General features: G+C 33.0%; 2 protein-coding genes across 2 annotated transcripts; one reads left to right on the top strand and one right to left on the bottom strand.

The window, feature by feature from the left end:
• The first annotated feature begins 5,078 nt into the window (after positions 1-5,078).
• LOC120274875 (myosin-9-like) lies at positions 5,079-8,506 on the top strand. The gene is made up of 8 exons (XM_039281418.1): positions 5,079-5,474; positions 5,569-5,622; positions 6,249-6,351; positions 6,572-7,187; positions 7,315-7,450; positions 7,532-7,699; positions 7,794-7,904; positions 8,170-8,506. Exons 2-8 carry the CDS (start codon positions 5,569-5,571, stop codon positions 8,284-8,286), a joined length of 1,305 nt encoding a protein of 434 aa, XP_039137352.1. The 5' UTR covers positions 5,079-5,474; the 3' UTR covers positions 8,287-8,506.
• A 515-nt stretch (positions 8,507-9,021) lies between these two features.
• LOC120274687 (alpha-1,4 glucan phosphorylase L isozyme, chloroplastic/amyloplastic-like) lies at positions 9,022-15,935 on the bottom strand. Its single transcript, XM_039281214.1, is given in 18 exon segments — positions 9,022-9,435; positions 9,532-9,732; positions 9,818-9,865; positions 9,867-9,887; positions 9,889-10,006; positions 10,167-10,243; positions 10,457-10,693; positions 10,787-10,915; positions 11,974-12,126; positions 12,255-12,758; positions 12,841-12,958; positions 13,294-13,565; positions 14,046-14,075; positions 14,077-14,322; positions 14,505-14,681; positions 14,852-14,953; positions 15,063-15,301; positions 15,646-15,935. Coding segments are annotated over 18 exon segments (2,997 nt in total). The 5' UTR covers positions 15,854-15,935; the 3' UTR covers positions 9,022-9,318.
• Positions 15,936-20,444: the final 4,509 nt, after the last annotated feature.

The following is a 20,444-nucleotide window of genomic DNA, read 5'->3' as shown; positions in this document are numbered from 1 at the left end:
TTTTACAAAATGTGGACAAGAATATATCTGTGCTTTCATCTCATGTAAGCTAAGATTTGAATATGTATTTTAACAAAGACCTGAATATCTTATGGAAAAATACGTTGCCAATAAATCAAGAGGTTGTTGGCTTGTTTTTGTTTATTGTCCCATAAAAAGCATGCACTCAATTTAAAACATGAATATTGTTTAGATTAGTTAGGGCATGAAGTGATGTTGATGCTGCTATAAAAATCACAACAAGTTTCTTCAATTATGAGCAAATGCCCCACTAAACAACATGCTAATGAATTGAGAGAGATGGTGGTTGAGCTAAAACAATTAGTTTGTTCCACTTGTTCTTATGCAATGGCAAATCTATCACTTTAGGGACCAAGTTCTTGTCCAAATGCTCTTAAAAAATTTTAGTAATTGCACTTAGTTGGTGGGTCTCTTTAGGTTCATGTGCCTTTTCTTTAAACTTTGTGAAAAAAGTCCTAAAAGTGGGCACATAGGTCCTTGAGAAATTTGGCTTTCTTATAAATTTAGCTTCTTTGATGAGAAAAAAGGTTTGGAATGAAAGCCTTTTCCCTAGAGTATTTTGTTTAGGATCATGATGATGATGTGAGATTTAGGGTTAGGGTTGACTATTTGTGCTTTAACTATTTGGTTCCTACCAAATTGTATGTGTTACTTTCATTTATTGTAATTTTGTACATGCAATTAATTCATGCTTTCTTTCTTGTTGGAATCCTTCATTTGTGGTCAATTGTTAGATCTTCTTGATTTAGGGTTTGGACCAGCATTAATTCTTTTGTTTTTTCCCTCTAGGTTGTACTGTCTTTGATATTTATGTATTTGTATTGTATTTCTCTGTATTGAGATGATTAATTATTTGATTTTTTTTTATGTCGATTGTATATTGCGGTAATTAGATGTGATGAATTAGGGCATTGCTAGATTTTGATTGTATAGATTGTTTATTTCTTTATTTATCCTCTGTATGATCTTGATTTAGGGTTTACATATTTCTGCTTTGTATGATTTGATTATTGATCAGTAGATTCATTATCTAGTTTTTCTATAGAATAGGTATTGTTAGATCTTGATTTACAGTTTCAACAATAGTGTCAATAGGTAGGAATTAAATTATGTATTTGACCTTGGTTTATCTAGTTTTTTGACTCGAAAGGTTCATGTAGCCTATCTCAAATTGTTGCGACCAATGGCCTTCATTATTGTTGTTATACAATAGTTTCGACAGAGAGGTATCAAATCATGCAAGGATGTAGTATTGTACGAGGAACAAGATGCAGATAAATCGGCTTTTGTACATAATATTGATGAAACAGGTTAGGATTATTTATCCACTGTCAGTAATGAAAGGCCACTTTGTTTGAAAGAAATCGAAGTTTTCTCAATTGGGATCATGAAAAAGCATAATATGTACAAACTCATTTTGTTCATGCATCAATCTAGTTATCAGAAAAAAAAAAAGTCTTATATTACAAACAAATGAAATCACATTTAGATATGGAGCATATAGTTAGTGTTGGGTTAAAGAATGATAAGGACCTTTGATCAGCCTGTATGGCTTTTTAAAAAAGCGAAAAGCTCTTCTTGTCTGTGGGCTGTCGATCCTGCCGACTTGTTCTCGCGGTTACCTCGGAATTTTGCTCAATTGAATGGGGGGATGTACCAATTGAGTTGAAGCAAAGATGCTTATTATGCTTCTTGTTGAAAGTTTCCATTCTTTTCTGAACTTTTTGGCTCTCATTACGCGTCGATAAATAGACTTATATCTCGCTTTTAATCTTATTCACTTTGAATTAATGTCTATTCTTGTGTGGAAATGCATCAGTAAAGGAGTTTGCTTTTATCGTACTTTTGTTTCTATGTAAGTATAGCATATAATCAATCTCTTTTTAATCTTATACACATTGAATTGAAAACTGAATTTTTTCAAATTCAGTTTTGATGTCATATCATTTGAACTTGTTTGTTTAGTAAAAAATGTGAAACATTGTATGTAATTTCATTTTTGTTAAAATTTTGCTTTGACGACAATATACAATGACAGCATCCATAGTTTTCTTTTGCTTTCTCACATTCATTCAGCATGAAAAGAAATATCGAAAGCATCGTGTAGGACCACTGAAGCATTAGTGAAGCCTATCGCTCATGCGAAGGTGATCCTCATACAGTGGAATAGATTAGGTTGAGAATGACATTTGAAAATGATTTCTTTTGATGTGCATCAATGGTTATGTTATGTCTTACAATTTTTTTTATTTCACAAGACCTATGGATGAAATTGTACCAGGCAGCAGGTTTGCTTTCATGTCCTAAATACTAAGCTTTGCCATTCAATTCATTTTGACCATTCATCTACTTTTTCCTTCATTGAATATTAAGCAAAACTTTGTCATTGAATGCAGCAATATTAGCTCTTTAAATGAATTGAATTGATCATAGTTGAATGTTTTCTGCAGATAAAGTTTCACAGTAAACTAATTTATTCCAATGTATCGCGAAACTTTAAGGAATGCAGTAATAATTAAACTTTGTATCTTTGAACATGAAGTTCATAGTTTTTCTGCAGATAAAATTTCTTATCTCACTGTTCATCAATCTCTATCACTGAATGCAGTAAATTATGTATCCTGTAGAGCTTGACATACCCATGCCCGGACACATCGTGGACAACTCCAGACACTCATATGCTTTGTAAATGATTTTATTAAATTATTCATGTATATTCTCTAATTACTTCCCAACATACAAGATCACTAAATTAATCACTAAGTAAATGTACAACATATACTACATAAAAACTATATAGATTTATATTTATAATAAATATTTTATATAAATATATAATATTTTTTTATAGCTGTGTCCTGTCATACTCGTGTCCTTAATTTTTAAAAATTACTCGTGCCCATATCGTATCATGTCACTGTGTCTATATCCATGCTTCTTAACCTGTACACAAACACCGTAATGTGCTTTGACAAGGTTGTAAAAATTCAGAAAAAAATTACATTTCTGAGATTCAATTTGCATTTTGACTGGGAAATTGAGCTGAATTTAATACTCTATTTATGGATACAAATTTTATTGGCAGAGTTGAATCTTTTTTGCTCAGGGTTTATCACATGAGATTGAAAATATATCAAATCTAAATCAGGAAGTACTATTATTATTATTATTATTATGTAGTACTGATTCACTGAATATTGGTATTGTTAGCTGAACTTTCTTTCTCAACTACAGCTACCTGAAATTTTTCGTATTTGCATTTAACTACCTGAACTTATTTATATTTTTTTTTCTATAGAAACAGTCTTCTGAGCTCCTGTTATTCCTTTGCTCGCGTGCTCAAAAAGTGTGCTTCTTTAATCTATAAATATGAGTAAATCTTTACATATTTACATATATATACCCTTGTTAATTTTTTATTTGTTTTTAATGTAATTATCTAGGATTGCCTATTTATTCCTGATCCGAGTATTTGATTTCCTGCCTCGATGGGGCCAAGGCCGAGACTAAAATTTTGGGAACGGGCCAAGGTCAGGGATGGGGAATCCCTTTTTTGCCTCGTCCTGTTTCCGAATATATAATGTATATATATATATATATATATAAATTATTTATATTAAATAAAAATATATTTTATTAAAAAAAATATATTTGATGTATTTATATAGTAAAATAGCATAAATAGATTAAAAAAATCAAGGACGGGAAATCCTGAATTCAGGTAATCCATACAGGGACGAGGATGAGAAAACTTTTTTTTTTTGTATCCCAGGTCAAGTGAGGGTTGGGGCCGGGAAATATATTTTCTAGTGAATTTTCATTCCCATTAACATCCCTATTTCTTGGACTTAGTTTTATTTTGATAAATAAAAAATGCTTTTAAATAATAAAATTATCCCAATATTTGCATAGTCATTCATATATATATATATATATATATATATATATAGAGAGAGAGAGGTTCAGTTTTCTAAGGACGTAAGTAGAAATGAAATCTATGCATGGTTAAATGAAATCGATGCATGGTAATTTTTCATTTCTGGATAATCAGCGGTGACGATCATCTCCAGTCAATAGGTTTTCTTATCTTGTTAGATAGTTCATGAGATGTTTTTGATCCCGAATCGAAATCGTCAGTCGTAATAGTTATTGAATTAATCTCAACCACAGCGGGGTGCAACCAGGCATAAGCTATACACACAAAACACACCAAGAACATGAGTGCCGGTACACTGTTTTCATACTGTTATGTCTACTATTCACTATGTTATTTGTTCATATCGCTCTCTATCAAATTCTCTCTCAACCTTTTCATTATTTGGGGGTGTTCTTGTCAACGTCCCAGATTACTTTTTCTCATATATATATATATATATATATATATATATATAATATTTATGAGTTTATCAATGAGCTTATAATTTGTGTGAATTTTAATCTTAGAGATTTGTGGAGGTGGATAAACAAACATATGATTTTTTTAGTAGTTTAGAAACATTTTAAAACTTATTTTGGAGTGGAAAATTGCATGTATATATATATATATATATTTATAAAAATATGGACAAGTCAGTGAAGTCACATCAAAAGTATGCGAGTAAAACAATATCTTCTTATATATGCCTATTTCTAATAATATTCATAATGTATTGGTCTTTAGGGGTTTAGAAAAAGTTCATTACATGGTTGCTTTTCTTAATTGGAATTTCGGTTAGTAAAAATGACGTGACATTAAATATTATTAGAAATATTATTAAAGTATTAAAAAAAATTAAAAAAAAATATTATTAAAAATCTTAAAAAAAATAAAAAACTATTAAAATATTATAAAAAATTCTTTAAAAAAAAAACATTGGATTCTTACTTATAACAAAGGACTATTCTGGGTATTATATATATATATATATATATATATTATTATTATTATTTTTCCCACAATAACAACAATTAACAACTGAGCATCTAATGAAGAAGGCTAAAATGGTAATTTAAGAAAGAATGATAAATATCTAATTAATAATTGTTTGTTTTAAAAAAAAAACCTAAAATAACAAATTGTGAAAAAAATTGGGACCAAATAGTTCCCCCGCCCTAAGAAACCCTAATTTCCTTAATCCCAATCCTACGCCTAAATTGATCCTCTTCCTCTTTTCCAATCCCTGAGCTTTTCTTCGATTCCCAGCGAATTCTCATTCTCTATTCCTGATTTTCCTGCCATATTGGATTCCAAATCCCTAAAAAGAGGTTTGCTGGGTCGGAAAAAGTGGTTCCTTTTTGACCCTTTCCCTTCTCTTTGCTCTCACTCCTCAACGATTCGATGCTTTCTTTCTGAACTTCCAAGTTCCTGGTCTTTGATTTCTTTGATTTCTCTATTTTCTCCTCTTTTTCGGTCGGTGGTGCGGAAAAAGGAGAGCTTTTTTGCTTGCATTCTTGTTGGTGTCAAAATAATATAGGTTTGTATTTGATTTATATGAAGTTCCCGGGTTTGATTATGTTATTATCTAAAAAAAGGTGGTTTTTAATTGAATGTTGGATGGTTCTATGCAGATGTCTACTGCGGATGCTGTGGAACTCTTGAGGCAAAGAATCATTTGCAAAGAGGTGACATTGTGACAATACGTGCTTTTGCTATTGCATATTTTGACAATTTGGTCTTTTTCATCTTGATTTTGACCTATGTAATCCTTTTCTTTAAAAGGAATTTTCATGATGTTCCTGATTTTGGATTGATGTGTGGCTTTTGTTGTATTAGTTATGTTGATGTCTATAACTTTAACTTTATTTCACTTGTTTCTCGATTCTTAAAGGTGTTTAGGTTGCTTCTTATGTATACATTTCATTGAGTATAGTTCTTTTGTTATGCTTACTTGGTCTTGGTAATGGCATATATGGATTGGATTTATTTGGATTAAGTGGCACTGAATTCATTTGAATTCTGAAGATATAGAATCATATTATGTTTTAGGTTAATCTTTTTGTGCATTAGTGCGTGTGAAGACTGTCTAACCAATATTCTTTTCTTTAAAAGGTTTTTGTTGTTGAATAGATAGAAGATATTTAGCATGAATTTTGATGAAGTTGCTTTTTTTCCGAAAAATGTGAGAAGGAGATTAAAATCTGTTTTGAACAATGGATGGAATTACATTGTTTATTGAACTGTATGTGTTCAGAACTTCTAGTAAATAACTAGCTAAACTTTGAATCCTATTTATGTTTTTTCCATGCAGAGGTTGGAATCAAATGCAAATGCACAATTATCATGGCACTTTGAAGACAGGAGATATGTTGAGGAATTGGAAAAGGAGCTAAGGAACTGTTCACAGGAAATAGGTAGTGAACATAGAACTTTCGGTGCAAAAATTGCTTATGGTCAAGCATGCTACATGCATCGCATTAGGAGCTGTGATCTTTCTTGAATGCATATGGTTATGCTTTCTGTATGTTACTACTGTTTTTATGAATCCATAATGTGGTGCATTTCAGCCTTTTTTTTTTCAGTTTGTTCAAACTTTAAATATCATTCTACATTTGATTAAGTTGTATAGTACAGGTTACTTGCAGGATCAACTAAATTTGAGGAATGTTGAAGCTAATTACATGGCTGAGAATGTACACAGTCTTGAATTGAAGCTGGCAGCAATGGGCAAATTGAATGAGAAAATAAATCTTTTGAGTGAGGAACTTGTGCGGTCAGAGTCACAACGGTTGATTTTGATGCAGGAATTGAAACATAGAGAAGAAGCGCTGCAAGACTCTGTTTTTCAGATTGAGCAACTGGAGACATCGGTGTCATCCATCTCTTTGGATTCTGAGTGTGAAGTAGAGAGCATTAAACTTAGTGTAACAGCCTTAGAGCAGAGATGCATTGAAGCTGAGAGGATAAGTCAGGATGCTGTGGCTGAGAATGATGAACTAAATCGACAGTTGAAAGAATTTGAACTCCGGCTTCAAGAGGCCGAAGAAGAGATTAGCCATCTTGAGCAAGAGAAGACAGTCTTGCAGGAGAATCTGAGAATGTCAAAGAGGATTACAGGTGAATCTTTTTGTAAAGTTGGAGAGCTACTTGACAAGTGGCTGAAACAAAATAGTAGTTTGTTCACTGATGAATACGATCATTGTTTATCACATGAGTCAAGAAATGAGTTCCTACTTGCTAATGAGACATGGTAAGCAGAAATTGCTCGTAGAAGTTGGATCATCTTAGGTTTAAATTTGCCATTAAGCCTTTTTTTTTATTTGGGTGTTAATTTTAAGTCACTGAACTAGTAGTAATTAATAATGATGTTTCTGAAGTGCTTGTGGAGAAGTCTTGGGTCCATTCCTTTCGAAACTGGCTGTTGTTACAGCTCAGGATGATAAGTTAAAGATCGAGATTGAGAAAATGTCGAGTCAGATCAATGAATCTGAACTTCTAGTTAAGCAGCTTAAGGTCTGATACTAGACCTGAATTTTCCTTTGGTCAATGGAAGTTAATTTCATTCTTAAGATCAACTTCATCTCTTCATGTTAGGAAGAACTACGGGTAGAAAAGCTTAAGGCAAAGGAAGAAGCCGAAGATTTAACCCAAGAAATGGCTGAACTGAGGTACCAAATTACAAGCATGCTAGAGGAAGAATGTAAACGCCGAGCTTGTATTGAACAAGCATCACTTTTGCGGATTCAAGAGTTGGAGTCACTGGTATATATATATGTATGATTACTTTTTTAAGCCTCTGAAGGTGTTAATGTTTAAATCCTTGACATCATGACTTTATACTTTTGTTTTCCACAAGTTGCGAAAGGAGCGGGAAAAATCTAGCTCTGCTCTTCGACGTCTCCACGAAGCACATGATCTACTTGAAATACGATCCATGGAGATCAGGCAATTGAAAGAGGAATTAGAGGTAAGAGTTTTTCTTTCCATCACAAGTGCAGTTCTTCATTGTGTTGCCTGCATTAGATATTAAATTTTATCTGGAGTGTATGTTAAGAGTCATACTGGAAAACCGAACTCAAATTAGCCGAACCTTGTGTCATAGCAAATCAATCTTTGTGGCTGGTTTTGCCATTGATCGAACACACACTGCTTATCGGACAATGTTGTCTTCCTTTCTGATAATTGACCCTTATTTGTCAGTCACTGAGATTTTTTTCTCTCATCTTCGGCAGGGATACCATTTGGGAACCAAACTGGAAATAGCTTCTGCAGATTCCAAATCATCGACATCGAATAACATTTGCGGAGAGAACGAATCACATTGGCCTCTTGTGCCATGGCATGCTTGAGAAGGTTTATGATAACATAGAAAAGGGTAAGAATTGAAGTGATTCCACGGAGGGATGTGAAGAGGCCTTGTCATGCTTTTTGAGAGCTCAAATGTGAGGCCTGCTATACATGGTTTAATATGTTAATTTTCTCATTGATATATATATATTGTTTTTTCCAATGTAAAAATCAAATGTTGTATTTGATGTTCTGTAAAATTATTCTAAATTTATTAATATCTTTCCTTCTGTTGTTTAAATGCAAACTTATGAGTGTTTCATGGAGCATAAATTGATCAAGCTGCATTAACAGTTACATAATCCACATAAGTAAAAAATAATTTTAAAAATCATAATTTATTTATTTATTTATTTTCACTAGGTGATAAGGAAATGTGGAGCGTTCACAAGTTTAATAACACCGCTCTCTCAAGCTCAATAACACCTTATTTTCATCTTACATAGGTTTTGATTTCAGGACCCGGGACCTGTAGGCAATACAGTAAATCTAATTTTAAATAGAAAATTGCTTCTATATTTTATGTGTAAAACTTATATTTGTATATAAAGTAAGTTGATAATTTATTTTTTATACAAATTTTTAACCGATTACTGATAAGAAATTAACAAAAACAAAAATGGCAATTATTCAAGAGATAAGTATGCAATAACCCACTTTTGCAGGGGTATGCAAGAAAAAACTCCATTTTAAGTAAAATTACAACCAGAAATTAAGGCAAAAAGGAACATCATCAGTAGATAAAATAAATACTCTCTTATTAGATTACAACCAGATATCCAAAAATTATACATAAAAGATGAACAACTTCATCTTTACCTTTTTTTACACCACTGAACTCTCTGATCATACTCACTCTTTCCATATGTTTGTACACAGTGAAAGAGACCTGCAATTCATGTTTATTTGCTTATTGTGGCTGCCTGCATACTAACACAAACTATCATAACCATTTTCTCATACAAAATAAACAGAGAAAAAGAAAGTTCATCACTTGTTTTTCAGCTAATAAATTCTATCCAAGTGATACTTTCTCATGGCAGCAAAACAGGTTCAATGCTCCAAATCTCCTTCGCGTATTCATGAATTGTCCGGTCGCTGCTAAACTTGTAAGAACCTGCCGTGTTCAAGATTGACATTCGAGTCCATTTCTGCTCATCGAAGAAAAAAAAAATTCGTTAGGCATATAGTAAAGAAACACTTCAAATACATTCCTGAAGATGGTTTCTTTTTTATATGATACTTGCCTTCTGATCTCTGTATGCTTTGTCAACCTGCTCTTGGCATTTGATGTAACTCGGGAAGTCCTTGCCGACGAGAAAATAATCTGCACGCCCGAAACCTTCGTTTCCTTCTAAAGACCCCATCAGTTCTCCGTAGTTATAAGTTCCGAAGGCACCACTGCGAATGAATTTCTTAACTTCTTCAAACCGTGGGTCTGGCACAAACTGCAGCCAAAATGCCATAGTCAAGCATATGGTTGAAATTCAGTTGCATCGTTCTTTGGATGTTTTTCAGTTCAAGAGCAGATACCTTTCCAGCCGCTCTTTCTTTCCTTAAGCCAGCAATCTCATGAGCAAAAGGCACCGAACAGGAAAAAGTTGATCCTCGCCTACTTCTTGCCTTATCTCGACATTGGCTCCATCCAAGGTTCCGATCAGAACACAGCCATTCATCGAAAATTTCATATTGCTAGTCCCACTAGCCTCCATTCCAGCAGTGCTGAAGACAGAAGAAGAATGAGAGATTCATTGCTCGCTGATTCCACTTAGCATTTTGCATTAAATAATCATTATCGGGATATTGAATTCTCTTCGGCTTAGAAAAGTTAAACCAACGAACAAGGGTGTAATTGAAAGCAACAGTGAAGTGGACATGTTACCTAATATGCTGAGATAATTCACTTGCTGGAATGAGTGCTTCTGCAACGCTAACATTGTAATCAGGAACAAAAACAACCTGAGAAGAGAAACCATACTTTTAAGTATCCATAAGATTAGATTTTTGCATAGGTCATACAGCCAACAAAAAGTCTATACATATTCACTTTCAAAGAGGATGTGGAACAATGAGGATAAAATACAATGTCTCAGCAGCAGTTAAATGGTTAAAACAGATCAAGTCACAGTTATTAAAATAGGGGAATAAAACTTACAGTAGATATGCACTTACCTTCAGAAGATCTCCAATGTCTGGATCATTATTGACAGTAGCTGCAACATCTGTTATGAACTTCACTATCCTCTTTGCCTGTACATATGTGGCAAATGCTTTACCTCCAAATATGCAGACCCGAGGAACAAACTTTTCTTCCCTTTCTGTGGCGCTCATTTCTTTCATCTGCTTGTAGCGATAGACGATTCCAAGGATGTTGAGCAGTTGACGCTTATATTCATGAATCCTCTTCACCTAAAAAAAAAATTACAGAATAACCCAAACTTTCACAAAAGATCCAGGCCTTGCTTTTAGTGGAAAGGAAAAAAGAAGTTCGGGATGAGCAACCTGAATGTCAAACATTGCATCAGGACTGACAATATATCCAGTTCTCTCTTTAATTAATGAAACAACCTTCAACTTGTTGTTTCTCTTCGCAACCTTCCACTCCTTGTGGAGATCCTCATTATCAGCAAACTGTTAGAAAATGGCATTAAATTTGTCAACGGTGCATAGTCAACTCCTGAGAGATCAACATCTTCAGAAAGAATGACCAAACAATTAGGGAATTAATAACACAGGTGCAAACAAAAGATATAATCAGGTGAGAGTTTAATATCAGTAGCGGATATGCTCCTGAGACTTACATTTCTAAAGGAATAAAGGAAAATGGAACAAGGGGAAAAATAACTATATATGTGACAGGAAGGAACAAGATAGGGAGATGAAGGAATCGAATACATATGGACGGTAAAAAATTAGTTGAACAAACTTGGAAAATGAATGCAAATGTTAAAGGAATATGTTGAAAGAATGAGTCACTTATCTAGTGATTGGATAGGGAATAAAAGGAGAATTAAGGCTAAGAGAAACACCTCAGGCACAGCTTATTCTGGTTCAAGGACCTTATTCCAAATAAGCTAATACAGCCTTTCAAATGCATTAACTAATTCACAGAGTAAGAGTCAAATGCAAGAATTAACATGATTAACTTTTTTTTCTTAGCCTCAACCGACCAATATGATCTATCCAAAAACCACCATAATTTTTCAAGGAAAAGCTAAGTTTGGTCTGTATTTTGTACTTTTTTAGTCTATGAAATAGAAGCTAATGTTTCTTTCCTAATACTTTATTAACAACACAACCAGCCGATCTAACACTGCTGCAAGGTGAGCATCTGCCAAATCTCATAAACAGCAAACTTTTGACATAGTATATCATCTACTGATTCCTCCACTGGGCCCTATAAATACACTAGTTAAGACATGGGTGCCCCCTTCTATCATGGGGAATGTCCACACATAAATAGAAACTGGGTATTTGCGTAACTGGGAAGAAGTAATGGGTACAAGACCCATCAATTCAACATTCTGATTCAAGCTAATATGCTCTAGCTGTTTAATCCGGATAACAGATGAGATAAGAATATAATCATACACTAAAGAGTTGCATGATGGAGTTTCAACTTTCATCTTTTATTGGTTCATGTCGATGATAAACTCTTTTTACAAGTAAATATGGTGATAATAGAGTACCTGTCTAAGTTCTCCAAGCTTCTCAGTGTTCAAGACCCAGTCTTCTGTGCCAAGCCATTTGGTTATAATTTTACTAAGCTCTGGATTGCAAAACCGGATCCAACGTCTTGGCGTCACTCCATTTGTTTTGTTTTGAAATTTTGACGGCCACAGCTAGAAGAAGATATAAAATTTGCGCTAGATAATCAGTGGCAAACCCATAAAATGTAAGTCATCAGATACTGACCAAGATAGTATTTAGTTTATTAAAAAGTGAACATTACCCATACAATAAAGATTACCTTGTAGAAGTCATTGAAAACTTCATCTTTCACAATTTCACTGTGAATTTCAGCAACTCCATTCACTGCATGCCCTCCTACAACACAGAGATTGGCCATGCGGACCATTTTTGGCAATTTAGGATCTGATTTTAGAAATGATGGATCTTTATCAGCAGGATCCTCTTCTACTATTTCAACTTCTTCTGTTTCAGCTTCTTCTGTTTCAATTTCTTCTGTTTCAACTTCTTCTGTTTTAACTTCTATTGTTTCAACTTCTTCTGTTTCAACTTCTTCAGACGCAGCTTGAGCTTCAGATTCTTCATTTTCAACTATATCAGAGGGCAGCAAGGACTCCACAAGTATTTTTTCCTTTGACTTAACCTTTTGTTTCTTTGGTTTCACAAACAATTTGGCAACTGGTTCAGGAAAATCTAAATTCTCCAAAATTCTCATTCGCACAAGCTTTTGCTCCAAAAGTCCAAGGTCTTCTGTCCCATACACGGAGATTATTTCATTCATCAGCTGGTTTATATACACAAAACAAAGTTAGAGGTCTGCATCACGGGGATAAATGCATTTGTTTTCAAAGAAAAAACCACCCAACCTCCTCATCTATCATTTCTATAATTTCAACATGCCGAGGAAGCAGCTTCTGCATAAGGTCCAAGCTCCACTTCTCCAAAGCTTCGGGAAGAACTGTATGGTTAGTGTATGCCATAGTTCTGCATTGGAGTTCACAGAAAGAGAGACAATGTAATGGCAACCAATAGATAAGTAATTGAAAGATAAATAACAAATGAGAAGGTTAGACTATTCAGTTAGAATGGAGTCTTGACAACATAACTATAATTACAAGCATGTGCTTTTTTGTAACAACAACAACAAAAGGTTGGCCTTCAAAGCACAAAAGAGCAGGAATAACAAATATCTGCTCTTGGGCAGCAATTGATTTTGTATACGCCAAATTGAAATTGGATCATTTAGATTAACAAGAGAGACAAGAAACCAGGAATTGGGTTAACACCATTCAATTATCAACATAAACATGGAAAAGTACCGCTGAGTGATGCTCCAAGCTTCCTTCCAACTCAAGCCCTTCACGTCGACCAATAACCTTATCAGCTCTGGAATGCAAAGAGTCGGATGAGTGTCGTTCATCTGAACAGCAACTTTTTCAGGAAAATCTTCCCAGTTCACCAGATTTCCAGATCTTCTCTCAAAACGGGCAATAATATCTTGAAGAGAAGCAGAGCATAGAGTATATTGTTGTTTCAAACGAAGACTCTTCCCTTCCACAGATTCGTCTCCAGGGTATAATATAAAGCAAATCTGTTGCAAAAATCAAATAGGAATAATCTTCAGATAAAACTTGAGAAAACTTCTGATAGAATGCTATTCGTGAAACTCAACCGTAGCATATAAATTACAAAATATAACTTACAGTATCTCTAATACCATAGCAACTAAAATACCATCAAAAACCAAATGCTTACTGATATTTCAGTTCATTATTTTTAGTAATATACCATAAACTGTGTCAAGATCTGATCAATTTTGCAGAATATTTCAACAAACCTATAAAATTACAAATTGGAGCAAGAACCGAGAAAGTCACCTGAACAAAAATTTGGTTACAATAGATGGCTCAGAAAGATAGTATACTATATGGCAGAATTTCTATCAGTGTATTTCAAGACAAACCTTTGATACTAGTTGTTTGTAGCATTCCTTACCAATTATGGTGAATAATGAAGACCGCAAAACTACTTTGAGGAAAGAAGACACTTTCTAATATTATTAAAACAAAACCTTTTCAGCATTTGCTTGAGCCTGATTTGCTTTCTGTGTGATCTCCAGCATTAAAAGCACTTAAATCAAAATCCTGTGGTTGTACTTTTGTTGACCATAAACGAAGATTGATAGTGCTTTTAGTCTTGTATCCAGGTATGGGGACATCATATGCGACAGCCTTTATATTCTCCCCACCAATCCAGTTTTTCTTTCCATTGGAGTCAACAACAACCTTTCCATAAAACTTAATTGGATAGGAAACATCGTTCCTGACAATCTCCCAGGGATATCCCATCTGTAAAAGATCTCATGATCATCAGAAGGAGAAATAGATGCTGTAAATTACATCATGAAATAATTGATGCACACTACCTAGCTATTGCTTAGAAAGGCGATTATGAAACTGACATCAAAAGCATTAGCATGAACGAACACAAAAATCTACAATAGTATATTATGCATAGATAAAACTCTAACCTCCAACCAACTTTCTGCAACTTCGTCTTGACCATCTTTCGTGATGTTCTGTTGGAACAATCCATATTTGTACCTAAGCCCATAGCCCCATGCAGGGTAATTCAGTGTGGCCAAAGAATCCAAAAAACATGATGCTAACCGTCCAAGCCCACCATTGCCAAGTGCAGCATCAGGTTCCTGGATGTCCATCAAATGAAAATAGATAGTATGCATTACATTTCAATTTAATTAATATAAATCAATTTACAATGTTATAAGGTTCTTTACAGGACTTCACTTCAAAGTACTTTATGTACAATCAGATCTGATAGAAAATTAAAAAGGAAAAAAAAAAAATGCAAACTCACCTGCCTGGCTACGCTCTCAAGGCTATGCCCAAGTTTTGTTAACGCGTCTGCATACCCTCCCGTAAGCTCTAAATTACCAATTGCATTCAGAAGAGCTCTGCCCTGCAATACACGAGGCACAGATTAAAAAAAAAAAAAAGAACAAATTGAAAGCAGATCATTAAATTCCTCCAATACAGGCGTAAGGATCCAATAAATCCAATTAAAAGACCTGAAGAAACTCCAAGGATAAATAGTATGCTTGCTTCATATTCATTCTTTCATAGCAATCATATGTAAGGTTCCAATTCCTTATAAGTTCATCACGAACACTTTCAGCTGTAGCAAAGTAAGCCTTAGGAAGGTTGAAATGCTCCGGAGAAAATGAAGGTGTGAATTCAGCATGGAATTTGATTCTCCTTTCAATGGCTTTAGAATCAACTGAGAAGGTGTTTATCCCATCCAGAAAATCTACATCACAAACACAAGAAGTCATCAACCTCACTTCATGTAAAATGGTATACATAACAAGTGCACAAAAGTATAGAGCTTGATAAATTGATTGAGAAACTCTTATCTAATGACTTCCATTGATTAATATATTCATATAAGACTGCAAAACAAGACATCCTTTTATTCAGCAAGGATTGCAAATCACAAACCATCACATTATGCTGATTTCATCTCCATTCCAAGAAAGTTCTAATCTTTCTCGACCTAGCATTCATCAACAGATCGCTTAAACCAAAACGCAGCATTATGAATTAAAAATGAGAACTTTGAAGACAAGAATAACAAAAATAAGATCTTTTTACCGTCTCCAGAGGCCGGATCCTGAAGGTCTCGGTCTGAGATGATGCTACGCACTCGGAGAGCTCTCGAGGGGCATCGCCGCGAGCTCCGCCCAGGCCGAACGGAGAAGAAGAGCTGGGAGGTGAAGGGGACGATGGAACTGGATCTAAAATCAGTGGAAGATCTCGGAATGGAGCTGAAACTGGATCGGAGATTCACGGGAGAAGCCATTTGGGAACCCTAATTAGGGATCACGGAGAAGAATGCCCTGATCTTATGGATTGTTGGGAAGCGGGACTGAAGAAGAAGCACTGGAGATATTTCTATTTGTGCTTTGGCGCTAAGCTGCGGTGAAGTTTACTTACAGTCACCGTATGACTATTGTCACCGCCGTCCTCCTAGATGGAGTCAACACCCTGCCACGTGGCTACTCGACCAATTATTTAGTTTAATCTTAAAATTAATTTTTACAAATTAAAACCACATGGTATCCCTAAAATTAGGGATTTTTTTTATTTGATTATAGAATAAAAATATATCATTATTGAGAACATTAACATAACCCAATGGTTTTTATGTGTTTTGTGGTGGAAGGGCCTCGCATTTTAGTCCCCCAATTCATAAGTGCGCAATGAGTTTTCCGGAGAAAAAATGGTTTTACCTCTTGAGATATATTCTAAACTGCTAAATAAACCTCAATGCACTGTCACCTTTATTTGGTGTCTTTCCTTCATTTGCTACTGTGGTATGGAGTTTGTATCAGTCACATGTCTATTATTAGCAAACTCTGCTCTTGCCTTATCGCTTGCACTTCAACCTACTACTTCACACCGATCTTCTTCCATTGTCTACCTTCTTTCTTAAGACATTTGGGAGTGAAATAAGCTTTGATCAACCTTCTTTTAGATCTATTGAGCGAAGAACTTTTTTGTTCCTATTGATATTCTTTTGTACAGAGGAAGAACATTGGCATAAACAATTGAGGGATTCGAGAGCCTCTCTGGATAAATTTTTTTTTAATGACCACTTTCCTTTGTTACTGAAATTTGGTATAACATAATGATTTATATTCTGAGTCATTATAATTAATGTACTTTGGTAGCTGTTTATCTCTTGATATTTCTTTTTGAGAGAAGCTTGTTAGATTTGTTAAAAAAAATTATTTATTTTTACACTTTCATATAATATGAATAGATTAATTTAAATATAACTTGTGTTAGATAATTAAAATTTTAAAAAATTGATGATTTAATATTTTTTAGCAAATATAATAAATGACCAAAATTGAGTGAACTAATTAAATAAATAAATATTGAAGTAATTAAATTTTGTAACCCAAATTATTTTGGTGTTGGGCTCACCGCTTGTGAGCTTAAAACCAGAGGATTCACCAACGGTTTCAATTTATTGATCAATTGCTCTTTTGTTATGTACCTTTTGTAATCACACATTACTCCAAACATGTCTCCATCAAACAAATCATGTCCTCCCATGTCTTCTTCAACTTTTTTAAATTGTTATATACACGTAAATTATATAATTATATATATATATATATATCATTATAAATGACCTTTTGTTTTATACGCATACAAAATAAAAAAAAAATATCTAATGAAATATTAAATTTGGCTAAATCACACAAACAGTAAATCTTATCGTAAATCCTATCCTTTTACCACCTATAATAGACGATTTCTTATATTAATTGATTTCTAAGCATCATGATTATTTTTAGAATGTTACTAATGCTTGCTGTCTTATTAGATGTGTCGATGTATTCATTCTAATTTGATAACTTACCTTCATTATGATAGACAATGTAATTATGTTTGTATTATAATATTATATTGTCCGTTATGCAAGATATTAAGATATATACTTTGTTGTTTTTAACAAAACTATGGTTTATTTATTTTTATTAAAAATTTATTAAAAAAATAATTGTATAAATAAAACTATTCTTTTTGAAACCATTGCCTTTAGTATGATAAAAGATCATTTGTTTTTATATAATTGTTGTTAAGTTTATTTGAACTAAAAGAGTATCCAATCATATGCAAAACAAATGCTCAAGAACACTCCATCACTTCACTTGCTTTTAAGTATCAAGAGAAGAGATGAAGAACATCACATTTTCATGTTTAGTGTTTTGAGTGTTTGGTTATGTTTAAATCTTTTGAAATGAAATTCTTTGCATTCTAAAATTAGTCATCTTTAGTGTTGTATAGCTCCCCAACAATTTCATAGTAACCAAAAAAAAACATGATGTTTAATCGATCCATACTTTTACTTATAATTTCTATAATAACAAAAAAATATATTTTTTTCATCTTCTTTCATTATTTTACTCTCCTTTTTTCTCCTTTTTTGTTTATTTTTTCTGTTGTAAATGGTTCATCGTTGTTGTTGTTCTTCGTAGGCATGTCATTCTTTCCATTGTTTTTTTCTTCTTTTTTTTTAAAGTATATATATATATTGACAAAGTCGACAAGTGACAAAATAAAGAGCAAATTGAAGTGGTTTATCCATCTTTTCAAAAAATAAATAAAGGACAAACGAGTACGTATGTGCAACAGTTAGATGGCTTGATTGACCTCCTATGTTATAATCGGAAAGGCTCAAACTCGAGATATCTCAATCACAAGTATAAATAATTATCAGTGGGCTAGCCCATGGTTTTTTTTTTTAAGTATTTTTTCTTTTTATTTTTATTTTATATTTGTTGTAGAACTTTGTTAGTGGTCATTATTTTTGCATAAATTAAGATGGTGATGATAAGAAAAATGAAGAAAAATGGGAACAGATAAAATAGGTAAAAATGCTCATTTTTTAAGAGTTCACAAGCCATCTGGTTATCGAACTCATAAGAGATTTATGATTTAATAGGTTTGTGAACTAACTAGTTATTGAACTAACTATAGATACTAGTTATTGATAGGTAAATGGTCATTTAATCTGATTGGTAAATGACAATCTAGTTACTGGACTAACTATAGACACTGAACTTGTAAAAGATCACCAACTTGATAGGTGCTTTAACTAAATTGATAAGTGACCATTTTAATCACTAAACTAGTCATTCGATCACCAAAACTTATAGGAAATTATCAATCTGATAAATTCTCTAAACAAACTATTAATTGACCATCTAGTCACTAAACTAATTATTTAGTCACTAAACTCATAAAAATTCACTATGTGACATTTTACTCACTAAACTAGTAAGAGATAAGCAATCTTAAATGACTATCGTCGACCTGATAACCATCTAGTTATTGAACTCATGAAAAATTGTCGAATGATAGGTGCTCTAATCAAATTAGTAAGTGATTTTTTCGTCACTAAATTAGTAAGAGATTAGTGGCCTAAAGTGACTTTCATCAACCTAATAGGAACTCTAATCAAACTTGTAAACAAACTATTAAATTATTAATTGAACATCTAGTCACTAAACTAATTATTTAGTCACTAAACTCATAAAAATTCACTATGTGACATTTTACTTACTAAACTAGTAAGAGATAGGCAATCTTAAATGACTATCGTCGACTTAATAACCATCTAGTCATTGAATTTGTGAAAGATTGTCAAATAATAGGTGCTCTAATTAAACTAGTAAGTGATCTTTTTCGTCACTAAATTAGTAAGAAATTAGTGGCCTAAAGTGACTTTCACCAATCTAATAGTAGCTCTAATCAAGCTTTGTAATTGATTAATAGGTGGGATTTGGAAAGTGTACACTCAAATATATAAAAATTTAATTTTTAACAAATTATGAAATATATGTTGGTAGTTAAGATGTTGGCTTTGTGATCAATTGATTATTTAAATCCCCACATTTACAATTTTCTTTTTTTTTAATCAAGAGGCCACTAACCATCTAATTACCAAACTAGTAAAAAATTGGTGATTTGATAAGGCTGTAACTAAACTAATAAGTGAGCATTAAGTCATCGAATTAGCCATCTCATCACTGAACTTATAAAAAATTGCTAACATGATAGGTGCTCTAACTAAACCGGGGTAAGTGACTTTTTACTCACCAAACTGGTAAAAGATTAGTAACATGATTTGTGCTCTAATTGAATTGGTAAATGAATATCAAGTCACCGTCTGCTTTTACTTATTAAAAAAAATAAAAATAAAAAATAAAAAAATAAGAGAAAAGGGTTTCTGCGGACGTCCATAGACGTCCACATGTGGTAACAGGGTTGTTTTGGCTTTATTATGCATCCTACTTTTTTACTGTGCATTGTTTATATGCACAATAAACTGAAAACTATTTATCCAACTTTCGACTGTGTAGCATAATAATTATCGTTTATTTATAATCAATAAACTGTTGGATTTCAATCCAATGGTCTAAATCAATGTCCATAGATTAATAATCTCAAAGAATAAATACATTTGATAAGAAAATTTCATTTATTACTTATAAATCTCTTTAGAATTTAAATATATTAAAATGGGGAACATAATCTTTTCTTGAGCATGTCTTTTAAATTTCTTTTTAAGAAAAAAAAAATACTTTGATATCACTGGCAAACTTCAACCTCAAAATCAACCAGAACTATTGAAGAGTCTCTTATGTGTGTATATATATATATTGGCAAGTTTTTCAATGATAATCATAAAATTTTCAAGGTTATGCTTAAAATATTGATTACAAAAGGGGTAGCCCATAAATTATAAAATTACAAGGGGTTAAACGTAAAATGTTTTTTGAGAATTGAGAATATATAAAATAAATAATTTATGAATTGACGGTTTTACCCTGATAATTCTCTGTATTTTCGCACCGTCACTAGCACTGAAAAAG

This window comes from Dioscorea cayenensis, chromosome 13 (genome assembly GCF_009730915.1).
Source record: "Dioscorea cayenensis subsp. rotundata cultivar TDr96_F1 chromosome 13, TDr96_F1_v2_PseudoChromosome.rev07_lg8_w22 25.fasta, whole genome shotgun sequence".
NCBI classification, from domain to species: domain Eukaryota; kingdom Viridiplantae; phylum Streptophyta; class Magnoliopsida; order Dioscoreales; family Dioscoreaceae; genus Dioscorea; species Dioscorea cayenensis.
The sequence above is the reverse complement of the archived record's forward strand: the minus strand, read 5'-3'. Positions and strand labels throughout refer to the sequence as shown.